Source organism: Labrus bergylta, chromosome 5 (assembly GCF_963930695.1).
Source record: "Labrus bergylta chromosome 5, fLabBer1.1, whole genome shotgun sequence".
Taxonomy (NCBI): Eukaryota; Metazoa; Chordata; class Actinopteri; order Labriformes; family Labridae; genus Labrus; species Labrus bergylta.
The window spans coordinates 34,069,832-34,088,162 of NC_089199.1; the positions used below are offsets into that span (position 1 = coordinate 34,069,832).

At 47.5% G+C, this 18,331-nt stretch overlaps 1 protein-coding gene across 1 annotated transcript in view; it reads left to right on the forward strand.

Annotated features, from left to right (window-relative positions):
• The window catches only part of LOC109977702 (E3 ubiquitin-protein ligase RNF123), a 79,526-nt gene that overhangs the window by 25,349 nt on the left and 35,846 nt on the right, over positions 1 to 18,331 (forward strand). Inside the window, 9 exon segments of the mRNA XM_065955488.1 lie at positions 866 to 1,062; positions 1,203 to 1,348; positions 4,491 to 4,574; positions 7,424 to 7,531; positions 11,171 to 11,348; positions 11,537 to 11,611; positions 12,292 to 12,379; positions 13,239 to 13,326; positions 13,559 to 14,129. Of these exon segments, the coding sequence (XP_065811560.1) occupies positions 866 to 1,062; positions 1,203 to 1,348; positions 4,491 to 4,574; positions 7,424 to 7,531; positions 11,171 to 11,348; positions 11,537 to 11,611; positions 12,292 to 12,379; positions 13,239 to 13,326; positions 13,559 to 14,129 (1,535 nt within the window).

Sequence of the window (18,331 nt, forward strand, 5' to 3'; positions counted from 1 at the left end):
TAGCGCTCTTTAGTCAGCTCGTAGCTTCACATTGTTGTATTAGCATCCTAATGTTAGCGCTCTTTAGTTAGCTCGTAGCTTCACATTGTTGTGTTAGCATGCTAATGTTAGCGCTCTTTAGTCAGCTCGTAGCTTCACATTGTTGTGTTAGCATGCTAATGTTAGCGCTCTTTAGTCAGCTCGTAGTTTCACATTGTTGTGTTAGCATGCTAATGTTAGCGCTCTTTAGTCAGCTCGTAGCTTCACATTGTTGTGTTAGCATGCTAATGTTAGCGCTCTTTAGTTAGCTCGTAGTTTCACATTGTTGTGTTAGCATGCTAATGTTAGCGCTCTTTAGTCAGCTCGTAGTTTCACATTGTTGTGTTAGCATGCTAATGTTAGCGCTCTTTAGTTAGCTCGTAGTTTCACATTGTTGTGTTAGCATGCTAATGTTAGCGCTCTTCAGTCAGCTCGTAGCTTCACATTGTTGTGTTAGCATGCTAATGTTAGCGCTCTTTAGTTAGCTCGTAGCTTAGCATTTCATGTAAACTGACACAGAATGAGCGTGATCTAAAAACTCTTACTAACATCCAAATAATCAGTGAGTATGTTCTTCTTCTTCTCTCTAGTTCTTGACTAAAACAGCTTTTATACACAAGGGGAGGAGCCGGCCGTCCCGTCCATGTAAACACGGCTCTGACAACAACACAGCCAGCGGGACTCGAGCTTCTCCCTCATTGTAGACAGTCAGGACTCAGAGACACATTTACACAGGACAGACTTTAGGATTTATTGATGAGGAACATGTCGATTATTCTTTTTTTTATGTTGTTGAAGTGAAAATGAAAATGTTCACGATTCTAATATTCCGTCTGTGTGTTTAACATCAGAGGCCGTTTGGTGCAGCAGCGATGGGCGGCGCTCTGGCGAGGCCGAGCTGGTTGAGTTCTCCCACCCTCGGTCGAGCCAATCGTTTCCTGAGCACGGCCGCCGTCAGCCTGATGACGCCACGACGACCCCTCAGTCAGCCCGAGAAGGTGAAGGTGCGCACGCTGGCTGTGGAGCAGAGGACGGAGGAGGACAGTGAGTAACCACGCTGACTTTGATAAACTGTCGTGGTCGACCTTTATTCACTGACGATGTTCTCTGCAGGCCGTGTCCGTCCTCAGATAAACGTATAGTCATGTTTTCCCCGCTCCTGTTTCTTTCTCCCCGACCGGAAGTCGAGGGAAGCCACGGTAACGACGGCCTGTTGCTGGGGCGACCGCACGAGGAGCCCGACCAGCCAATCGCAGACAAGTCTCTGCTGGAGATCATGGACGGGATCGTGATGATGTACAACCTGAGCGTCCATCAGCAGCTGGGCAAGGTGAGAGAGAGAGAGAGAGAGAGAGAGAGAGAGAGAGAACATGTGGGAAAGGAGCCACAGGTCGGATTCTAACCTGGCCCCCCCCACTTTGAGGACTACAGCCTCTGCGAATGAGGCGTGCACGCTAACCAGGGTTGGTAATTAGCCCCGTCACTCACCAAATACGAGTGGGTTTTTTTCAGGGATGGGTGAATTTGTTCAACTTAGCGGTCGCGGTGAATAAGTAAATAAAAGTAACACAACTGAGTACTTTGTGACAACAAACAACATAAACGTAATCCTGGTCAGAGTCAGGCGGTCCTACCTGAGGCCCACGGGGCTCCGCCTCCTCCTGGCGTCCATGTTTACACTGATGGGTTCTGTGCTAAGATAGTTGACACATTTCACTTGAATACTGACAGACTGGATTTGATACTAAACGTCATGACATCATGGCGCTGGTTTAAGAAACGAGGGACTGGTAGGTTTCTGAATCCACTGGTCTCAGAGGCAGGTAGGCGTTAACCACAAGGCTACCAGCTGAAACATCTGTACTTCCTGTTTCTGCATCGTAAATGTAAACAAACGTTCAGCTCCTGATTGGAGGATTTTCTGTTTCTCAGTTCAGAGATTCATTTGTCATCTTTTTGAGGTTTGATAAGCGTGTTTGTCTGGAGACGAGGCGCTGACAGGTTGTTCTTCAAACGGTTCATCATGTGAGGTGAGCGTCTCTCAAAGGTTAATGTTGTATATTTTATTCAGGTGTCGGAGTCTGACCTTCACATGCACGCTGATAAACTCTGATTGTGGAGACGGGACATCTCCTGCACGCTGACTGATCTCTTTACTCCACTTTAATAACAGAATGCTCAGGAACATGTTTATGAACCTGGTGTTAGGACCGGGGGGGGGGGGGGCAAACTGGGAGGGCCAATGAAAACAGAGGGAGTTTCCCTTCAGAGCAGCGTGTGGTTCAAAACAAAATAAAACACGACCCCTGCTCCATAAATCCAGAGTCAGAGTCCGATCACTCAAATCAACTTTTCTACTTTCTATCAGACATTATTCTACATTAGTAGACGACCTATAATACGAGTGGTGAGCGACAGCGGTGTGAAAATAGTCTTCTTGTATCATAACAATGGACTACCGCCCCCTGCTGGCATGGAGAGTTATTTCCTCTCATGCATGAGCAGATCGGACGTGGTGGTTGGCCGTCGGCTGTAGTCTTTGTGGTGTGTTCAAGTGCAACTTTTTGGCCAAGACAAAAGGCATCTGCTTGATGTGTCAGCGCCTTTAGAGAGAGGGGGAGGAGCTCGGAGTAGAGCTGCTGCTCCTTCACATCGTCGGGGGGGCCTGATCAGGATCCTCCTGGTCGCCTCCCTGTGGAGGTTTTCTGGGCATGTCCAAGTGGAAGGAGACTCCGGGGCAGACCCAGAGTTCTCTGGAGGGATTTTAAATCCCGCCTGGACTGGGACCGCCTCAGAATCCCCCAGGAGAATAGAATAGAATAGAATAACTTTATTGATCCCAAACTGTGAAATTGTGGTGTTACAGCAGCAGGTAGTCCAAACACACAGTATTAGCAAATAAACACAATATAATATTAAATACAAAGTAAATAAGTACTAAAAATATCAAAACTAAGAATGAAAATATATACAACTAGGATTTAAGAAAGCATTACTTCTAGTCTTAAATATGAAAAGATTAAATACAACGTACTTTGCTGGAGATGTAAATGGACAGTATTGACATAGGGAGCTGTGCAGTCAGTGATACAGAAGCTAAAGTGCAGGAGTGTAGACATGTTATCAGCAGAAACTATTCACTATAATGGAGAGTAGACAGACAGATGAAGTGAACAGGAGGATCTGTGAAACGACGCTGAGGAGAGGGTCACTGGGTTGACTTCCTCCGCCTGCTGCCACGGCGCCCCGCCCTCTAAGAGGAAGATGATGGAGGGATGTTTTTTCTGATGGAGTCTCTCTCTCCTCTCTGTCATCTCAGATTGTTTCATCTCTTTTATTTCTTATCTCACAGTAATCCAGCTCTGCTGTTGAATCACAGATTGTTCCTCCTGACGGCCACCCTCTTGACCTCTCTCTTATTACAAACTCCTTTTTCTAATTTAGAGAAACAGACCCCCCCCGCAGGTCGCCTTCAGAGCTCCATGATACCGTCTGAAGATGAGGCTCAGTCTCTGCTGGGAAACCAGCCGGTTCAGTTTTGAATAATTTGTTTTTTTTATGACACAGGGAGTCGAACGCTACATTTCTTACAGGTACTTCCTCTGTTTCTGAAAATGTGATCTGAAGACTCTCCCGATGTCTGTGAGTTTGTTTGGTTTATTTCAGCACAGACTCTTTATATTCTGTGAGTTTGAAATGTTCTGTCGTTCTCCTGAGAACATGAAACGTGCTCGTCTCTGGACCTCACTCTGAGGAGGCATTAGAGCCATGGAAGGAGAATTTAGCTGTTTGCCTGGATGATCTAGCTTTCTTTTTATCCAATCATGCACTGAATTATTTATGGTTAGTGCCCTCAGTTCAGTCTGCAGGAGTCTCAACGCCACCAGAACTTTACTGCTATCCACTGTAGCTTTACATTTTCTTGTGGTTCACGACCTTTGACCTTGAAGCCCGTCACCACGTCTCTAATGCCGTTATCACATCTGGATCATTTCAGGAGGACCGCCTCTGAAATCCTCCTGACCCAGCTGTTCGCACATGATGCTCCTGTTTAACACCACGGCTCAGTACTCGTATCCTGCTTCATCATGAAGATCTTATCTCTGCAGACGCCTGGGAAGTTTATTTTTTACAAATCTTAGAGACGTGAGACCACTGCGGCGTCGTGAGGGCTCTGCTCTATTAAACGCCACCATGGCGTTAAAGATAAGACGTCTCCACCTAATTTACACCAACGAGAGAAGAGAGCGACAGTCAGACGCTCTTGTTGCTGCTGCCATGTTTGTTTTGCTGACACGTCTCTCGCCCTGAGGCGGCGTCTGAGCAGGAAGTGGTCAGCTGTCATAAAGCGGGTTAAGGCGTGTTTGTGCCACAGTTTCTCGTTTTCTTTCAGAGTTCTGCAGGTAGAAAACGCTCTCTGGAGAACCAGGATTCCCTCAGTGACTCATTTGTTTGTCTGATTTCTTCTTCAGATGGTCGTGGTTTCAGAAGACGTCCATGAATACGCCGTCGCCCTGAAGGACACGGAGGAGAAGATTGCTCGATGTCCGGCCCGGGTAAACTCTGACTTCATTATTTTTAAATGTTGATATTTGTTTCTGCTGTTCTCAGTGTGGCGTTCAGTTAACCACCGTGAGGCGTTAGGGTGAGCGCCATCGAGCTGTCAAACACCCCGCCCCCCGTGTGCAGATCTCCTGCACTGGGTCGTTAAAGATGATGTGTGTTTGTTTGTTTGTTTGTTTGTTTGTTTGTCTCGATGCTCGGGTGGAGATAATTGGCCGAGCTCCACCTGTCGGGCCGTTGTGACGGCTCGTCTCATTAACTTCTTCTCACGAGTCTCCAACAAACTTCACAACAACAACAACAACAACAACAACAACAACAACGTGAAGAGAGGAAGAAGTTCTGTAATTATTTTATTAAAGTCAACAAGCAGACTCTTCAGTGGGCCGCAGAGGGAATCAAACAGAGCGACTAACAAACAGGAGTTTGTCCTCTGAGGGGTTACACTAGGGCTGGGCGATATATCGAGTTTTTAAGATATATCGATATATTTTCACTCCAGATATGGAGTAATACAATATAGTTCATGTTGCATTAAAATAACGTTATACGTTTCTTCTGCAGAGCTGCCAGTTCACCTATTTCTCATGTCACGGTCTCTCTCTCTCTTCACCCTGCTCCTCTCTCTCTCTCTCTCTCTCTCTCTCTGTGAGCCAAACTCAAAAAACTAAATGGATAACAAAACACACAGCTGTGTTTATTTTTTTATGCAGAAAATTAATTAATTTCACAAACAGGAAGTTTGTTTTCATGAACATGTTGAACTTGTGCAACTGACTGTTAATAAAAGACATATCGATATACAGTATATCAGGTATCGCCATTTAGTGAAAAAATATTGAGATATGAGTTTTAACCTCTTTATGAGTCCATATCGCCCAGCCCTAGGTTACACTGACCATCGATATCTGATGCGACCTTCTACAAATCTGTTGAAGGTCAAAATTTTCATTTCTTTAAAGATCATTAGTGTCAATAAGTTCAGAAGCTTTAAAGAATTTACCAAAAAGTCTTTTTTTTTAAGCCAATAGCTGCTGCAGGAAAAACAGAGAGAGCGTTATACGTACAGTTCAGACAGTCTGCAGGAGATTGTTCACCTGTTAGTGCGGTTCAAAGCTGTCAATCAAACCTGGTGTGGACCAATCAGCTGCTCAGAGGCAGCTTGAAAAGTTGGATCTTTATCTCCAGCAGAGTCACTTGATGGACTTCAGTGAAGATGATTGATCGTGTAGAGAACCTGCTGTCTGTAGTCAGTGATGGACTTCAGTGAAGATGACTGATCGTGTAGAGAACCTGCTGTCTGTAGTCAGCGATGGACTTCAGTGAAGATGATTGATCGTGTAGAGAACCTGCTGTTTGTAGTCAGCGATGGACTTCAGTGAAGATGACTGATCGTGTGGAGAACCTGCTGTCTGTAGTCAGCGATGGACTTCAGTGAAGATGACTGATCGTGTGGAGAACCTGCTGTCTGTAGTCAGCGATGGACTTCAGTGAAGATGACTGATCGTGTAGAGAACCTGCTGTCTGTAGTCAGCGATGGACTTCAGTGAAGATGACTGATCGTGTAGAGAACCTGCTGTTTGTAGTCAGCGATGGACTTCAGTGAAGATGACTGATCGTGTGGAGAACCTGCTGTCTGTAGTCAGCGATGGACTTCAGTGAAGATGACTGATCGTGTAGAGAACCTGCTGTCTGTAGTCAGCGATGGACTTCAGTGAAGATGACTGATCGTGTAGAGAACCTGCTGTTTGTAGTCAGCGATGGACTTCAGTGAAGATGACTGATCGTGTAGAGAACCTGCTGTCTGTAGTCAGCGATGGACTTCAGTGAAGATGACTGATCGTGTAGAGAACCTGCTGTCTGTAGTCAGTGATGGACTTCAGTGAAGATGACTGATCGTGTAGAGAACCTGCTGTCTGTAGTCAGTGATGGACTTCAGTGAAGATGATTGATCGTGTAGAGAACCTGCTGTCTGTAGTCAGCGATGGACTTCAGTGAAGATGACTGATCGTGTAGAGAACCTGCTGTCTGTAGTCAGCGATGGACTTCAGTGAAGATGACTGATCGTGTAGAGAACCTGCTGTCTGTAGTCAGCGATGGACTTCAGTGAAGATGACTGATCGTGTAGAGAACCTGCTGTCTGTAGTCAGCGATGGACTTCAGTGAAGATGACTGATCGTGTAGAGAACCTGCTGTCTGTAGTCAGCGATGGACTTCAGTGAAGATGACTGATCGTGTAGAGAACCTGCTGTCTGTAGTCAGCGATGGACTTCAGTGAAGATGACTGATCGTGTAGAGAACCTGCTGTCTGTAGTCAGCGATGGACTTCAGTGAAGATGACTGATCGTGTAGAGAACCTGCTGTCTGTAGTCAGCGATGGACTTCAGTGAAGATGACTGATCGTGTAGAGAACCTGCTGTCTGTAGTCAGTGATGGACTTCAGTGAAGATGACTGATCGTGTAGAGAACCTGCTGTCTGTAGTCAGCGATGGACTTCAGTGAAGATGACTGATCGTGTAGAGAACCTGCTGTCTGTAGTCAGCGATGGACTTCAGTGAAGATGACTGATCGTGTAGAGAACCTGCTGTCTGTAGTCAGCGATGGACTTCAGTGAAGATGACTGATCGTGTAGAGAACCTGCTGTCTGTAGTCAGCGATGGACTTCAGTGAAGATGACTGATCGTGTAGAGAACCTGCTGTCTGTAGTCAGTGATGGACTTCAGTGAAGATGACTAATCGTGTAGAGAACCTGCTGTCTGTATGTGTCATGTATGATTATGGACGTCAGGTCTCTGGTTCTTTGATGACTAACGAGCTGCTCGTTGTGTTTTGTCTCCATCAGAGAGCCGACATCCTGGACGAACTCCAGAAGAGTCAGAAAGTCTTTGCAGAGAAACTGAACCACCTGAGCCGGAGACTGGCCTGGATCAACGCCACCATCTACTCCAAGGTGACTCCCTTAGAGACTAAACCACCTCAGAGACTAACCCCCCTTAGAGACTAGACCCCCTTAGAGACTAACTCACCTTAGAGACTAACCCCCCTTAGAGACTAGACCCCCTTAGAGACTAACTCACCTTAGAGACTAAACCCTCTTAGAGACTAACCCCCCTTAGAGACTAAACCACCTCAGAGACTAACCCCCCTTAGAGACTAGACCCCCTTAGAGACTAACCCCCCTTAGAGAATAAACCACCTCAGAGACTAACCCCCCTTAGAGACTAGACCACCTTAGAGACTAACCCCCCTTAGAGACTAACCCCTCTTAGAGACTAACCCACCTTAGAGACTAAACCACCTTAGAGACTAAACCCCCCTTAGAGACTAACCCCTCTTAGAGACTAAACCCCCTTAGAAACTAAACCACCTCAGAGACTAACCCCCCTTAGAGACTAGACCCCCTTAGAGACTAACTCACCTTAGAGAACTAACCCCCCTTAGAGACTAAACCACCTTAGAGACTAAACCCCCCTAGAGACTAAACCCCCTTAGAGACTAACCCCCTTAGAGACTAACCCCCCTTAGAGACTAACCCCCCTTAGAGACTAAACCCCCCTTAGAGACTAACCCCTCTTAGAGACTAAACCCCCTAGGAGACTAACCCCCCTTAGAGACTAAACCCTCTTAGAGACTAAACCACCTTAGAGACTAACCCCCCTTAGAGACTAAACCCTCTTAGAGACTAACCCCCCTTAGAGACTAAACCCTCTTAGAGACTAACCCCCCTTAGAGACTAAACCCTCTTAGAGACTAAACCACCTTAGAGACTAAACCCCCTTAGAGACTAACCCCTCTTAGAGACTAACCCCCTTAGAGACTAACCCCTCTTAGAGACTAACCCCCCTTAGAGACTAAACCCTCTTAGAGACTAAACCCCCTTAGAGACTAAACCCTCTTAGAGACTAAACCCTCTTAGAGACTAAACCACCTTAGAGACTAAACCCCCTTAGAGACTAACCCCTCTTAGAGACTAACCCCCCTTAGAGACTAACCCCTCTTAGAGACTAAACCACCTTAGAGACTAACCCCCCTTAGAGACTAAACCCTCTTAGAGACTAAACCACCTTAGAGACTAAACCCCCTTAGAGACTAACCCCCCTTAGAGACTAACCCCCCTTAGAGACTAGCCCCTCTTAGAAACTAAACCACCTTAGAGACTAACCCCCCTTAGAGACTAACCCCCCTTAGAGACTAGCCCCTCTTAGAAACTAAACCACCTTAGAGACTAACCCCCCTTAGAGACTAAACCCTCTTAGAGACTAACCCCCCTTAGAGACTAAACCCTCTTAGAGACTAAACCACCTTAGAGACTAAACCCCCTTAGAGACTAAACCACCTTAGAGACTAAACCACCTTAGAGACTAACCCCCCTTAGAGACTAAACCCTCTTAGAGACTAAACCACCTTAGAGACTAAACCCCCTTAGAGACTAACCCCCCTTAGAGACTAACCCCCCTTAGAGACTAGCCCCTCTTAGAAACTAAACCACCTTAGAGACTAACCCCCCTTAGAGACTAACCCCCCTTAGAGACTAGCCCCTCTTAGAAACTAAACCACCTTAGAGACTAACCCCCCTTAGAGACTAAACCCTCTTAGAGACTAACCCCTCTTAGAGACTAAACCACCTTAGAGACTAAACCCCCTTAGAGACTAACCCCCCTTAGAGACTAGCCCCTCTTAGAAACTAAACCACCTTAGAGACTAACCCCCCTTAGAGACTAGCCCCTCTTAGAAACTAACCCCCCTTAGAGACTAACCCCCCTTAGAGACTAAACCCTCTTAGAGACTAAACCCTCTTAGAGACTAAACCACCTTAGAGACTAAACCCTCTTAGAGACTAACCCCCCTTAGAGACTAAACCCTCTTAGAGACTAAACCACCTTAGAGACTAACCCCCCTTAGAGACTAAACCCTCTTAGAGACTAACCCCTCTTAGAGACTAACCCCCCTTAGAGACTAAACCACCTTAGAGACTAAACCACCTTAGAGACTAAACCCCCTTAGAGACTAACCCCTCTTAGAGACTAACCCACCTCAGAGACTAAACCCCCTTAGAGACTAACCCCCCTTAGAGACTAACCCCCCTTAGAGACTAACCCCCCTTAGAGACTAAACCCCCTTAGAGACTAAACCACCTTAGAGACTAAACCCTCTTAGAGACTAAACCACCTTAGAGACTAACCCCCCTTAGAGACTAAACCCCCTTAGAGACTAACCCCTCTTAGAGACTAACCCACCTCAGAGACTAAACCCCCTTAGAGACTAAACCCCCTTAGAGACTAACCCCCCTTAGAGACTAAACCCCCTTAGAGACTAAACCCCCTTAGAGACTAACCCCCCTTAGAGACTAACCCCCCTTAGAGACTAACCCCCCTTAGAGACTAAACCCCCTTAGAGACTAACCCCCCTTAGAGACTAAACCACCTTAGAGACTAAACCCTCTTAGAGACTAAACCACCTTAGAGACTAACCCCCCTTAGAGACTAAACCCCCCTTAGAGACTAACCCCCCTTAGAGACTAACCCCCCTTAGAGATTAACCCCCCTTAGAGACTAAACCCCCTTAGAGACTAACCCCCCTTAGAGACTAAACCCTCTTAGAGACTATCCCCCCTTAGGGTTAGGGTTAGGGTTAGAGACTTCAGAGCATTTGTGGTGGTGGAAGCATTTGTTCCAGTTGATCTCGTAAGTGGGAAATTCCCAGTTCCCAGTCTTAAGTGTCAACTGGAACGCCCCCTGAAGTCGTAATTACGACTCGGAAACTCTGAGAAAAAAGAGTAGCCCAAGTTCATATCCAATATGGCCGCTACGTGCATCTAAAGGGATGTTTAATCTGTAGCTGTTTATTAGCAGCTTAGTCGTCTTTTTGTGTGTTTTCATACGAGGACTCACCACGCACTGAGGGGCAGATAACAACGCTCTGTGGTTTGTTTGTTATTTCTTTGAAATAATTACAAACATGTCGGGCGGCTCCAAGCCAAGTTTCCATCCAGAGTCTTCCTAATGTGTCAGGAGGGAGCTGGAGCGGCGCTGACATTCACATGAAGAAGAAAACGAAAATAAAAAGACGAGGAGAGAAGATGTGAAAATGTTTGTTTGGGCCGAGTGTTTGTGAAATGTCTTTGTTATCATCTGAAGGTAGCTCCATTAGAGCTTTTTATTGAATGTAGTGATTCAAGTTCTGGAAACAGGAAGTTTAAACAAAGACGGCGAGGAGAAACAGAATCGTCTTTTCTTCTTCTGTTGTTACTTTCTGTTTGTTTTCAGGATCTTTATTCTCATGCAGCCGATTCTCTTTGTGTGTGTGTGTGTGTGTGTGTGTGTGTGTGTGTGTGTGTGTGTGTGTGTGTGTGTGTGTGTGTGTGTGTGTGTCTCTGTGTGTGTGTGTCTCTGTGTGTGTGTGTGTGTGTGTGTGTGTGTGTGTGTGTGTGTGTGTGTGTGTGTGTCTCTGTGTGTGTGTGTGTGTGTGTCTCTGTGTGTGTGTGTGTGTGTGTGTGTGTGTGTGTGTGTGTGTCTCTGTGTGTGTGTGTGTGTGTGTGTGTGTGTGTGTGTGTGTGTGTGTGTGTCTCTGTGTGTGTGTGTGTGTGCAGGACAAGATGCTGGATGTGTACTGGCTGCTGTGTGTTTGTATCCGGACCATCGAACACGCTGACAACACGGGCTCTCTGTTCGCCTTCGCTCCGGAGTTCTACCTCAACGTGGCGATGAACGCGTACAGCGCCCTGAAGAACTACTTCAGCCCCGCCAACAGCATGGACGAGCTGCCAGGTAACACGCCGCGACCAGCGACCATAAACATGACCATCGATCATCACGCTGGGGGGGCCTTACACATCGATTTGTGGACACACACACACACACACACACACACACAGACACCGTCTTCATCACCTGTGTGTCACATGGAAGCTGCTGCCTCAGCTCGTCTCTGAACACGTGTGTTTCTCTGCCCGCAGGCTACGAAGAAACACTGACTCAGCTCGCCGCCATCCTCGCCAAACACTTTGCTGACCCACGCATAGTCGGGACAGGTAACACACACACACACACACACACACACACACACACACACACACACACACAGACACACATGTTTTCCTTCAGTGTGACGCTCCGCTGCGTCTCCGTCCTCTCTCTGCAGCAGATACACACACACACACACACACACACACACACACACACACACACACACACACACTGATGAATCAGCTGATTGCTCATGTTTACGTTCCCAATCCTTTATTTTCTAAGACGACTTAGAACCAACACATGACTTCCTCTCTGACCAGGAGGAGAAAACAAAAGAAAAAAAGTGTTTGGATTGTTGCAAGTTACAAAGTACTTTAAATTGTGACTGTGCAGATTCCTCTTTGTTTTTGAGTCCCTAAAGAAACGAGCTAAGACGATAAATTGTGTAACTGATAGCACAGCTCATCACTGGGGATAGAAAGGGTAAAAAATGAAATGAATTTGCGTACTGGAGTCAGTTACCATGGTGATCTGTCCAGGTTAGAAGCCCGCTCGCTCGTCTCACTTTGTGGTCGACCCTCCTGCTCACCTGACATTTACTTAAAGTCGTCCTGCAGAGTGATGAGTGCAGCCTGTTAGGACGTTTCTTCATCACACTCTGGAGGTTTCAATATGTAAAGTGTTTAAAAAGCTGAATGCAGCTCGTCTTTATGTGTTTAACTCTTTCCTCTCTGTCTCTCAGATATCAAAGACTCTCTGATGCAGGCTCTGGCCAGCTACGTCTGTTACCCACAATCCCTCAGGGCAGTGGAGAGGATCCCAGAGGAGCAGTGAGTGTGGATCAGATCTCAGTTTGTTTTTAGTTTCTCAGTAAAAGTTCTTCAGTATTTTCAGCTGATTTATTTTAGTATTATTTTCCGTCTTATGTCGCGGCTCGAATCCCTGAGATGGAACGACGTAGGAACAGGAAACACGGCACAGTAACTGTAAATGAATAAATCCCAATAAATATGAACCCAATAGGCCAGATGGTGGCGCTGTTATTAAGGAAACAAAACTCCATTTTGAAAAAGCCACATATCTCCTCCTTGATGTCTGATTGGACGCTCATATGACAAAGCTTTTATTTACTGTATAACGGTTGTTGATATCTTATTTAGTTTTAAGATATTTACCTATGAACTAAAAATGTGCACACACAGGACCTGTGGACTGATGGAGAGAGTCAGAGTGGGGGGGGGGGGGGGGGGGGGGGGGGGGGCAGTGCCTTGCTCTTGGGAACCTCGGCAGTAAATCAGGAAGTGACCTGACACCTCTCCAGCCACCAGACTAACTTCCATACTTTGGTCCACATCGGGACTTGAACCAGTGACCTCCAGTCCCTACAGACTGAGCTACTGCTGTCCATGTTGATTTATGAAAGTGGGCGTGGCCTATCCCCTGTCTGCTCTGTATCACTTAATGCCTCTGATCAGTCCTGCAGACTTCTTACTGAGCACACTCTGAGTTACATTCAACTCTGTGGAAGGGAAGACAATCATTAAAATGCTGCGAGCTTTCTGATGGCGAGAAAAGTGCGTGATTGGTCTTCCTGTTGAGGGTGGCGTTCTACCTGGGCGTTCTACCTGGTGAGGCTTGAAACCGCCTCGTTGCTTCCTGTGACAATAATTCTCGTTGTTGTGATCTCAGACGAGTCGCCATGATGAGGAATCTGCTCGCTCCGTATGAACAGAGACCGTGGGCTCAGACCAACTGGATCCTGGTCAGACTGTGGAGGGTAAGTACACACACACACACACACACACACACACACACACACACACCACACACACACTCCCTTTTACTAGTGGCACGTTTTTACAAATGAACGCCGTTCTCAATTAGACGCTGGTTGTCTGATTTGTGTAGAACCTGTTGTTGTTGTGATTATTTGTTGTTGTTGTTATTATTTTTGTTGTTGTTGTTTGTTTGTTTAAACGCCACACGTCACATTTTGTTTGTTTTTTCAGGGTTGTGGTTTCGGCTACAGATACACTCGTCTTCCTCACCTCCTGAAAACCAAACCCGAGGACGCCAACCTGCCCAGTCTGCAGAGTAGGTGGTGTGTGTGTGTGCGTGCGTGCGTTCGTGCGTGCGTGCGTGCGTGTGTCTGTGTGTGCGTGTGTCTGTGTGCGTGTGTCTGTGTGTGCGTGTGGTGTGTGCGTGTGTGCGTGTGGTGCGTGCGTGCGTGCGTGCGTGCGTGCGTGCGTGCGTGCGTGCGTGTGTCTGTGTGGGGGGGCTCTGTTTGTCTCTGTTTGTTTACCGCTCATGTTTTGATGTCTCTCTCTCTCTCTCTCTCTCTGCACGTCCTCGTCTATCGTTCTTCTTCTTGTGTCTCGGTGAGCGTTCCTCCTCTCATGCGTTTCCTTAAATACCTGGAGGCCGTGACCGCCTGTCTGCTGCAGGTTTATTTTTACTGCGACTCGCCATCAAACAGACGCTCTTTGAAACGAGCAAATCAGACGAGTCGTCCTGGATGTTTCTGTAGACGTGAAGGATTTTATTTTAAGAAGCGGGATGGAGATGTTTTTCTGATCAGGATTTAATCTCACAGTGAAGAAGAAAGTTTACCTCATGGTGTTCAGGAGAGAGAGGGTTCACTGTGGAGACGCACGCTGGACTGAAGGGAACCTCTTTCATTTAGAACATGATCCAAAGTTTTAAGAATGATCTGCACAATCTGCAGAGGGTCAGATAATCCAGCCGTCTTCTGACCCGGACTAACAAATCCCAAAGCATGTTTGACCCTCAAAGTCCAGCTCTGACCACTGTGAGTGCTCCTCATTGTGCCCGAGCATGGTACACTTCCTTGGCCTGGGGTCAGGGGTCAGGTTTAGGGGTCAGGGGTCAGGGTCAGGCCTGGCACGGTTGGAAGAGGTGTGCTGCAGCATGATTACTTGAAATTTATGCACACATGATTCAGCTGGATAAAACCTACAAGAACTCAGAGGTGACTGGACCCCGCGGCCTCGAGCAATGTGAGTGACGGCCAGCGGGGGACTTGGGAGGGGGGGGCGCTGACACGCCATCTTCAGCTGTCGGTCCAACTCGAGCCAACGGTGAGCGATCGTCACCCTAGTTTTTGCGGTATGTCCGGCTCCGTCGCTACCCGTCGGCCCTTTTTCAGCCAATTCCACATGTTGAATCACCGTTGGTTGGCGTGGGTCAATCACTTAGACCGTGACCCCGGGAAGGCTGCGGTCGTAACCTGGTGATAAAAATAAACTCTGAATGAACTGAAGTTATTTGTTCTTTTAGAAAGAGGAGTTCTCCTTCTGATCTCAGTGATGATGTGGGAAACAGACGATCAGTGGTGGTCTGACCGGTCCTGATTTAAAATCCAGAGACCGAGACGAGACCTTCAAAAAGGGGTCTGGAGTACTCCAACACATCAGTCCCCTTCATAACAGAGATGACGTTGTGGTATTTAAAACAAGTGAAGAAGAAATAAGAACTGTAGTTATGAAACAGATCACATCCTGTGTCAGTGTGTCTGTAGTAAATGGATTTCATGCTTCGACTGCTTGGCTGCGTGTGTCGTCGTCCCACCCCCCCCCCCCCCCCCCCCCCTGTGTCTCTGACTCTCTGCCTCCTGCATGATAATCCACTTTCTCTTTGTGGGAACTTTTTGTTTGCATGCCTTTCAGGAGATCTGTCCATTGCTAGTTTCCAAAGTAAGTTCTTTTCCATCACTCGTCTTCTCTTCATCTGTCGTTTCTTTATGTTCTACCTCTTCCTGTGAGCGTCTCTGACCTCTTTAGTGTCACATCCAGCAGAAAGCTTTCCTCTCCTGAACCTCAGATCCCACCTAGTGAAAGTTAAGACCTCCAACAGAACATGTTTTATGAGTCCTCTTCCCTCCTCCCTTCCTGGTGTTTAAAATGTGTACTGCAGTCTAAATTCTAAACATCATAGAGAGCTGCCCCCCCCCCCCCCCCCCCCCCCCCCCCCCCACCCCCCTCCTCTCTAGAGTGGATGCTCACTCAGGTCACCATGTGGGCATATCGTCTGACATTTTCTCAAGTGGAGGTCAAGGTAAACAAACGCCTCGGCCCGGGGTCTTTCAGACCGCCGCCACCTGCTGGTCTGGAGAATTCTCGCCTCTCGCACATTCACAAAACGCATCAGGCGGCGATCAGTTGCGTACCACAGTGCGACGTTTTAGCGACACAGCGGTCGTTTTTTGTTGCAGCTTGGCGTGTAGAAGCTTTCCGCCCGCCATATCTTCACGCTACCTCTACCATCTCCGTGCTCTAATCAACCTGCTGCTGCATGTTTCCTGTTCTCCAGTTTGTTCTTCTCCACTCTTTTTTTTTTTAGATTTATTTTTGGGCTTTTCGAGCCTTTTAATTCAGAGAGAGGACAGTGGATAGAGTCAGAAACCAGAGAGAGAGGACAGTGGATAGAGTCAGAAACCAGAGAGAGAGGACAGTGGATAGAGTCAGAAACCAGAGAGAGAGAGGACAGTGGATAGAGTCTGAACCAGAGAGAGAGAGAGAGGACAGTGGATAGAGTCAGAAACCAGAGAGAGAGAGAGGACAGTGGATAGAGTCTGAAACCAGAGAGAGAGAGGACAGTGGATAGAGTCTGAAACCAGAGAGAGAGGACAGTGGATAGAGTCAGAAACCAGAGAGAGAGAGGACAGTGGATAGAGTCAGAAACCAGAGAGAGAGAGGACAGTGGATAGAGTCAGAAACCAGAGAGAGAGAGAGGACAGTGGATAGAGTCAGAAACCAGAGAGAGAGAGAGGACAGTGGATAGAGTCAGAAACCAGAGAGAGAGAGGACAGTGGATAGAGTCTGAAACCAGAGAGAGAGAGGACAGTGGATAGAGTCTGAAACCAGAGAGAGAGAGGACAGTGGATAGAGTCTGAAACCAGAGAGAGAGGACAGTGGATAGAGTCTGAAACCAGAGAGAGAGAGGACAGTGGATAGAGTCAGAAACCAGAGAGAGAGAGAGGACAGTGGATAGAGTCTGAAACCAGAGAGAGAGAGAGGACAGTGGATAGAGTCAGAAACCAGAGAGAGAGAGGACAGTGGATAGAGTCTGAAACCAGAGAGAGAGAGAGGACAGTGGATAGAGTCTGAAACCAGAGAGAGAGAGGACAGTGGATAGAGTCTGAAACCAGAGAGAGAGAGGACAGTGGATAGAGTCAGAAACCAGAGAGAGAGGACAGTGGATAGAGTCAGAAACCAGAGAGAGAGAGGACAGTGGATAGAGTCAGAAACCAGAGAGAGAGAGAGGACAGTGGATAGAGTCTGAAACCAGAGAGAGAGAGGACAGTGGATAGAGTCACAAACCAGAGAGAGAGAGAGAGGACAGTGGATAGAGTCAGAAACCAGAGAGAGAGAGAGAGGACAGTGGATAGAGTCAGAAACCAGAGAGAGAGGACAGTGGATAGAGTCAGAAACCAGAGAGAGAGAGGACAGTGGATAGAGTCAGAAACCAGAGAGAGAGAGGACAGTGGATAGAGTCTGAAACCAGAGAGAGAGAGGACAGTGGATAGAGTCAGAAACCAGAGAGAGAGAGGACAGTGGATAGAGTCAGAAACCAGAGAGAGAGGACAGTGGATAGAGTCAGAAACCAGAGAGAGAGAGGACAGTGGATAGAGTCAGAAACCAGAGAGAGAGAGGACAGTGGATAGAGTCAGAAACCAGAGAGAGAGAGAGGACAGTGGATAGAGTCAGAAACCAGAGAGAGAGGACAGTGGATAGAGTCAGAAACCAGAGAGAGAGAGGACAGTGGATAGAGTCTGAAACCAGAGAGAGAGAGAGGACAGTGGATAGAGTCTGAAACCAGAGAGAGAGGACAGTGGATAGAGTCTGAAACCAGAGAGAGAGAGGACAGTGGATAGAGTCTGAAACCAGAGAGAGAGAGGACAGTGGATAGAGTCAGAAACCAGAGAGAGAGGACAGTGGATAGAGTCTGAAACCAGAGAGAGAGAGAGGACAGTGGATAGAGTCACCATAGTGTGTGTCTCTGTGTGTGTGTGTGTGTGTGTGTGTGTGTGTGTGTGTGTGTGTGTGTGTGTGTGTGTGTGTGTGTGTGTGTGTGTGTGTGTGTGTGTGTGTGTGTGTGTGTGTGTGTGTGTGTGTGTGTGTGTGTGTGTGTGTGTGTGTGTGTGTGTGTGTGTGTGTGTGTGTGTGTTGTGGTTGTTTCATGCTTCAGTGCAGACGTTTTGATTTGTTCCTTCTGGGAGCGAATCAGAGGACAGAGAGGAGAAACACTTGATTCTGTCGTGTTCACGCCGCATCACGAGGTCCCTCGACCTGTAGCCACCCCGGGGCTACAGCCACCCCGGGGTGGCTGTAGCCCCGGGGTGGCTGTAGCCCCGGGATGCCTGGAGCTAGTGCTAGCTCTGGGGAGCTCCAGCTGCAACTCATCCCACCCGCTTTACCAGCCTGACACTTCATGCTTTCACCATCCCCGGTGTCCGTGTTGAACTCACTACTCATCTCTTTGCTACAGTTTAACATTCTCCCTGTCATCAAACACTGACCCACGGAGAGCCCTCTGCCCCGGCCTGACAAGTTCAAAATCCTGGCAGACAGAAGTCCCGTACTCAAGCCGGGCAACTGTGCCGGTAGCCGGGCAGCCAACTTAGCAAAGCTACCACTCAGCAAGACCTCATTTCTCAAAGTTGTGTTTTTCCCCCCCTACATGTTATAAAGTCGTGTTTGTTCACAATAGAACGTGGGGAAGAACCCGGTGAAGCGCTGCTCCGGTGAGAGGAGTCTTGTGGC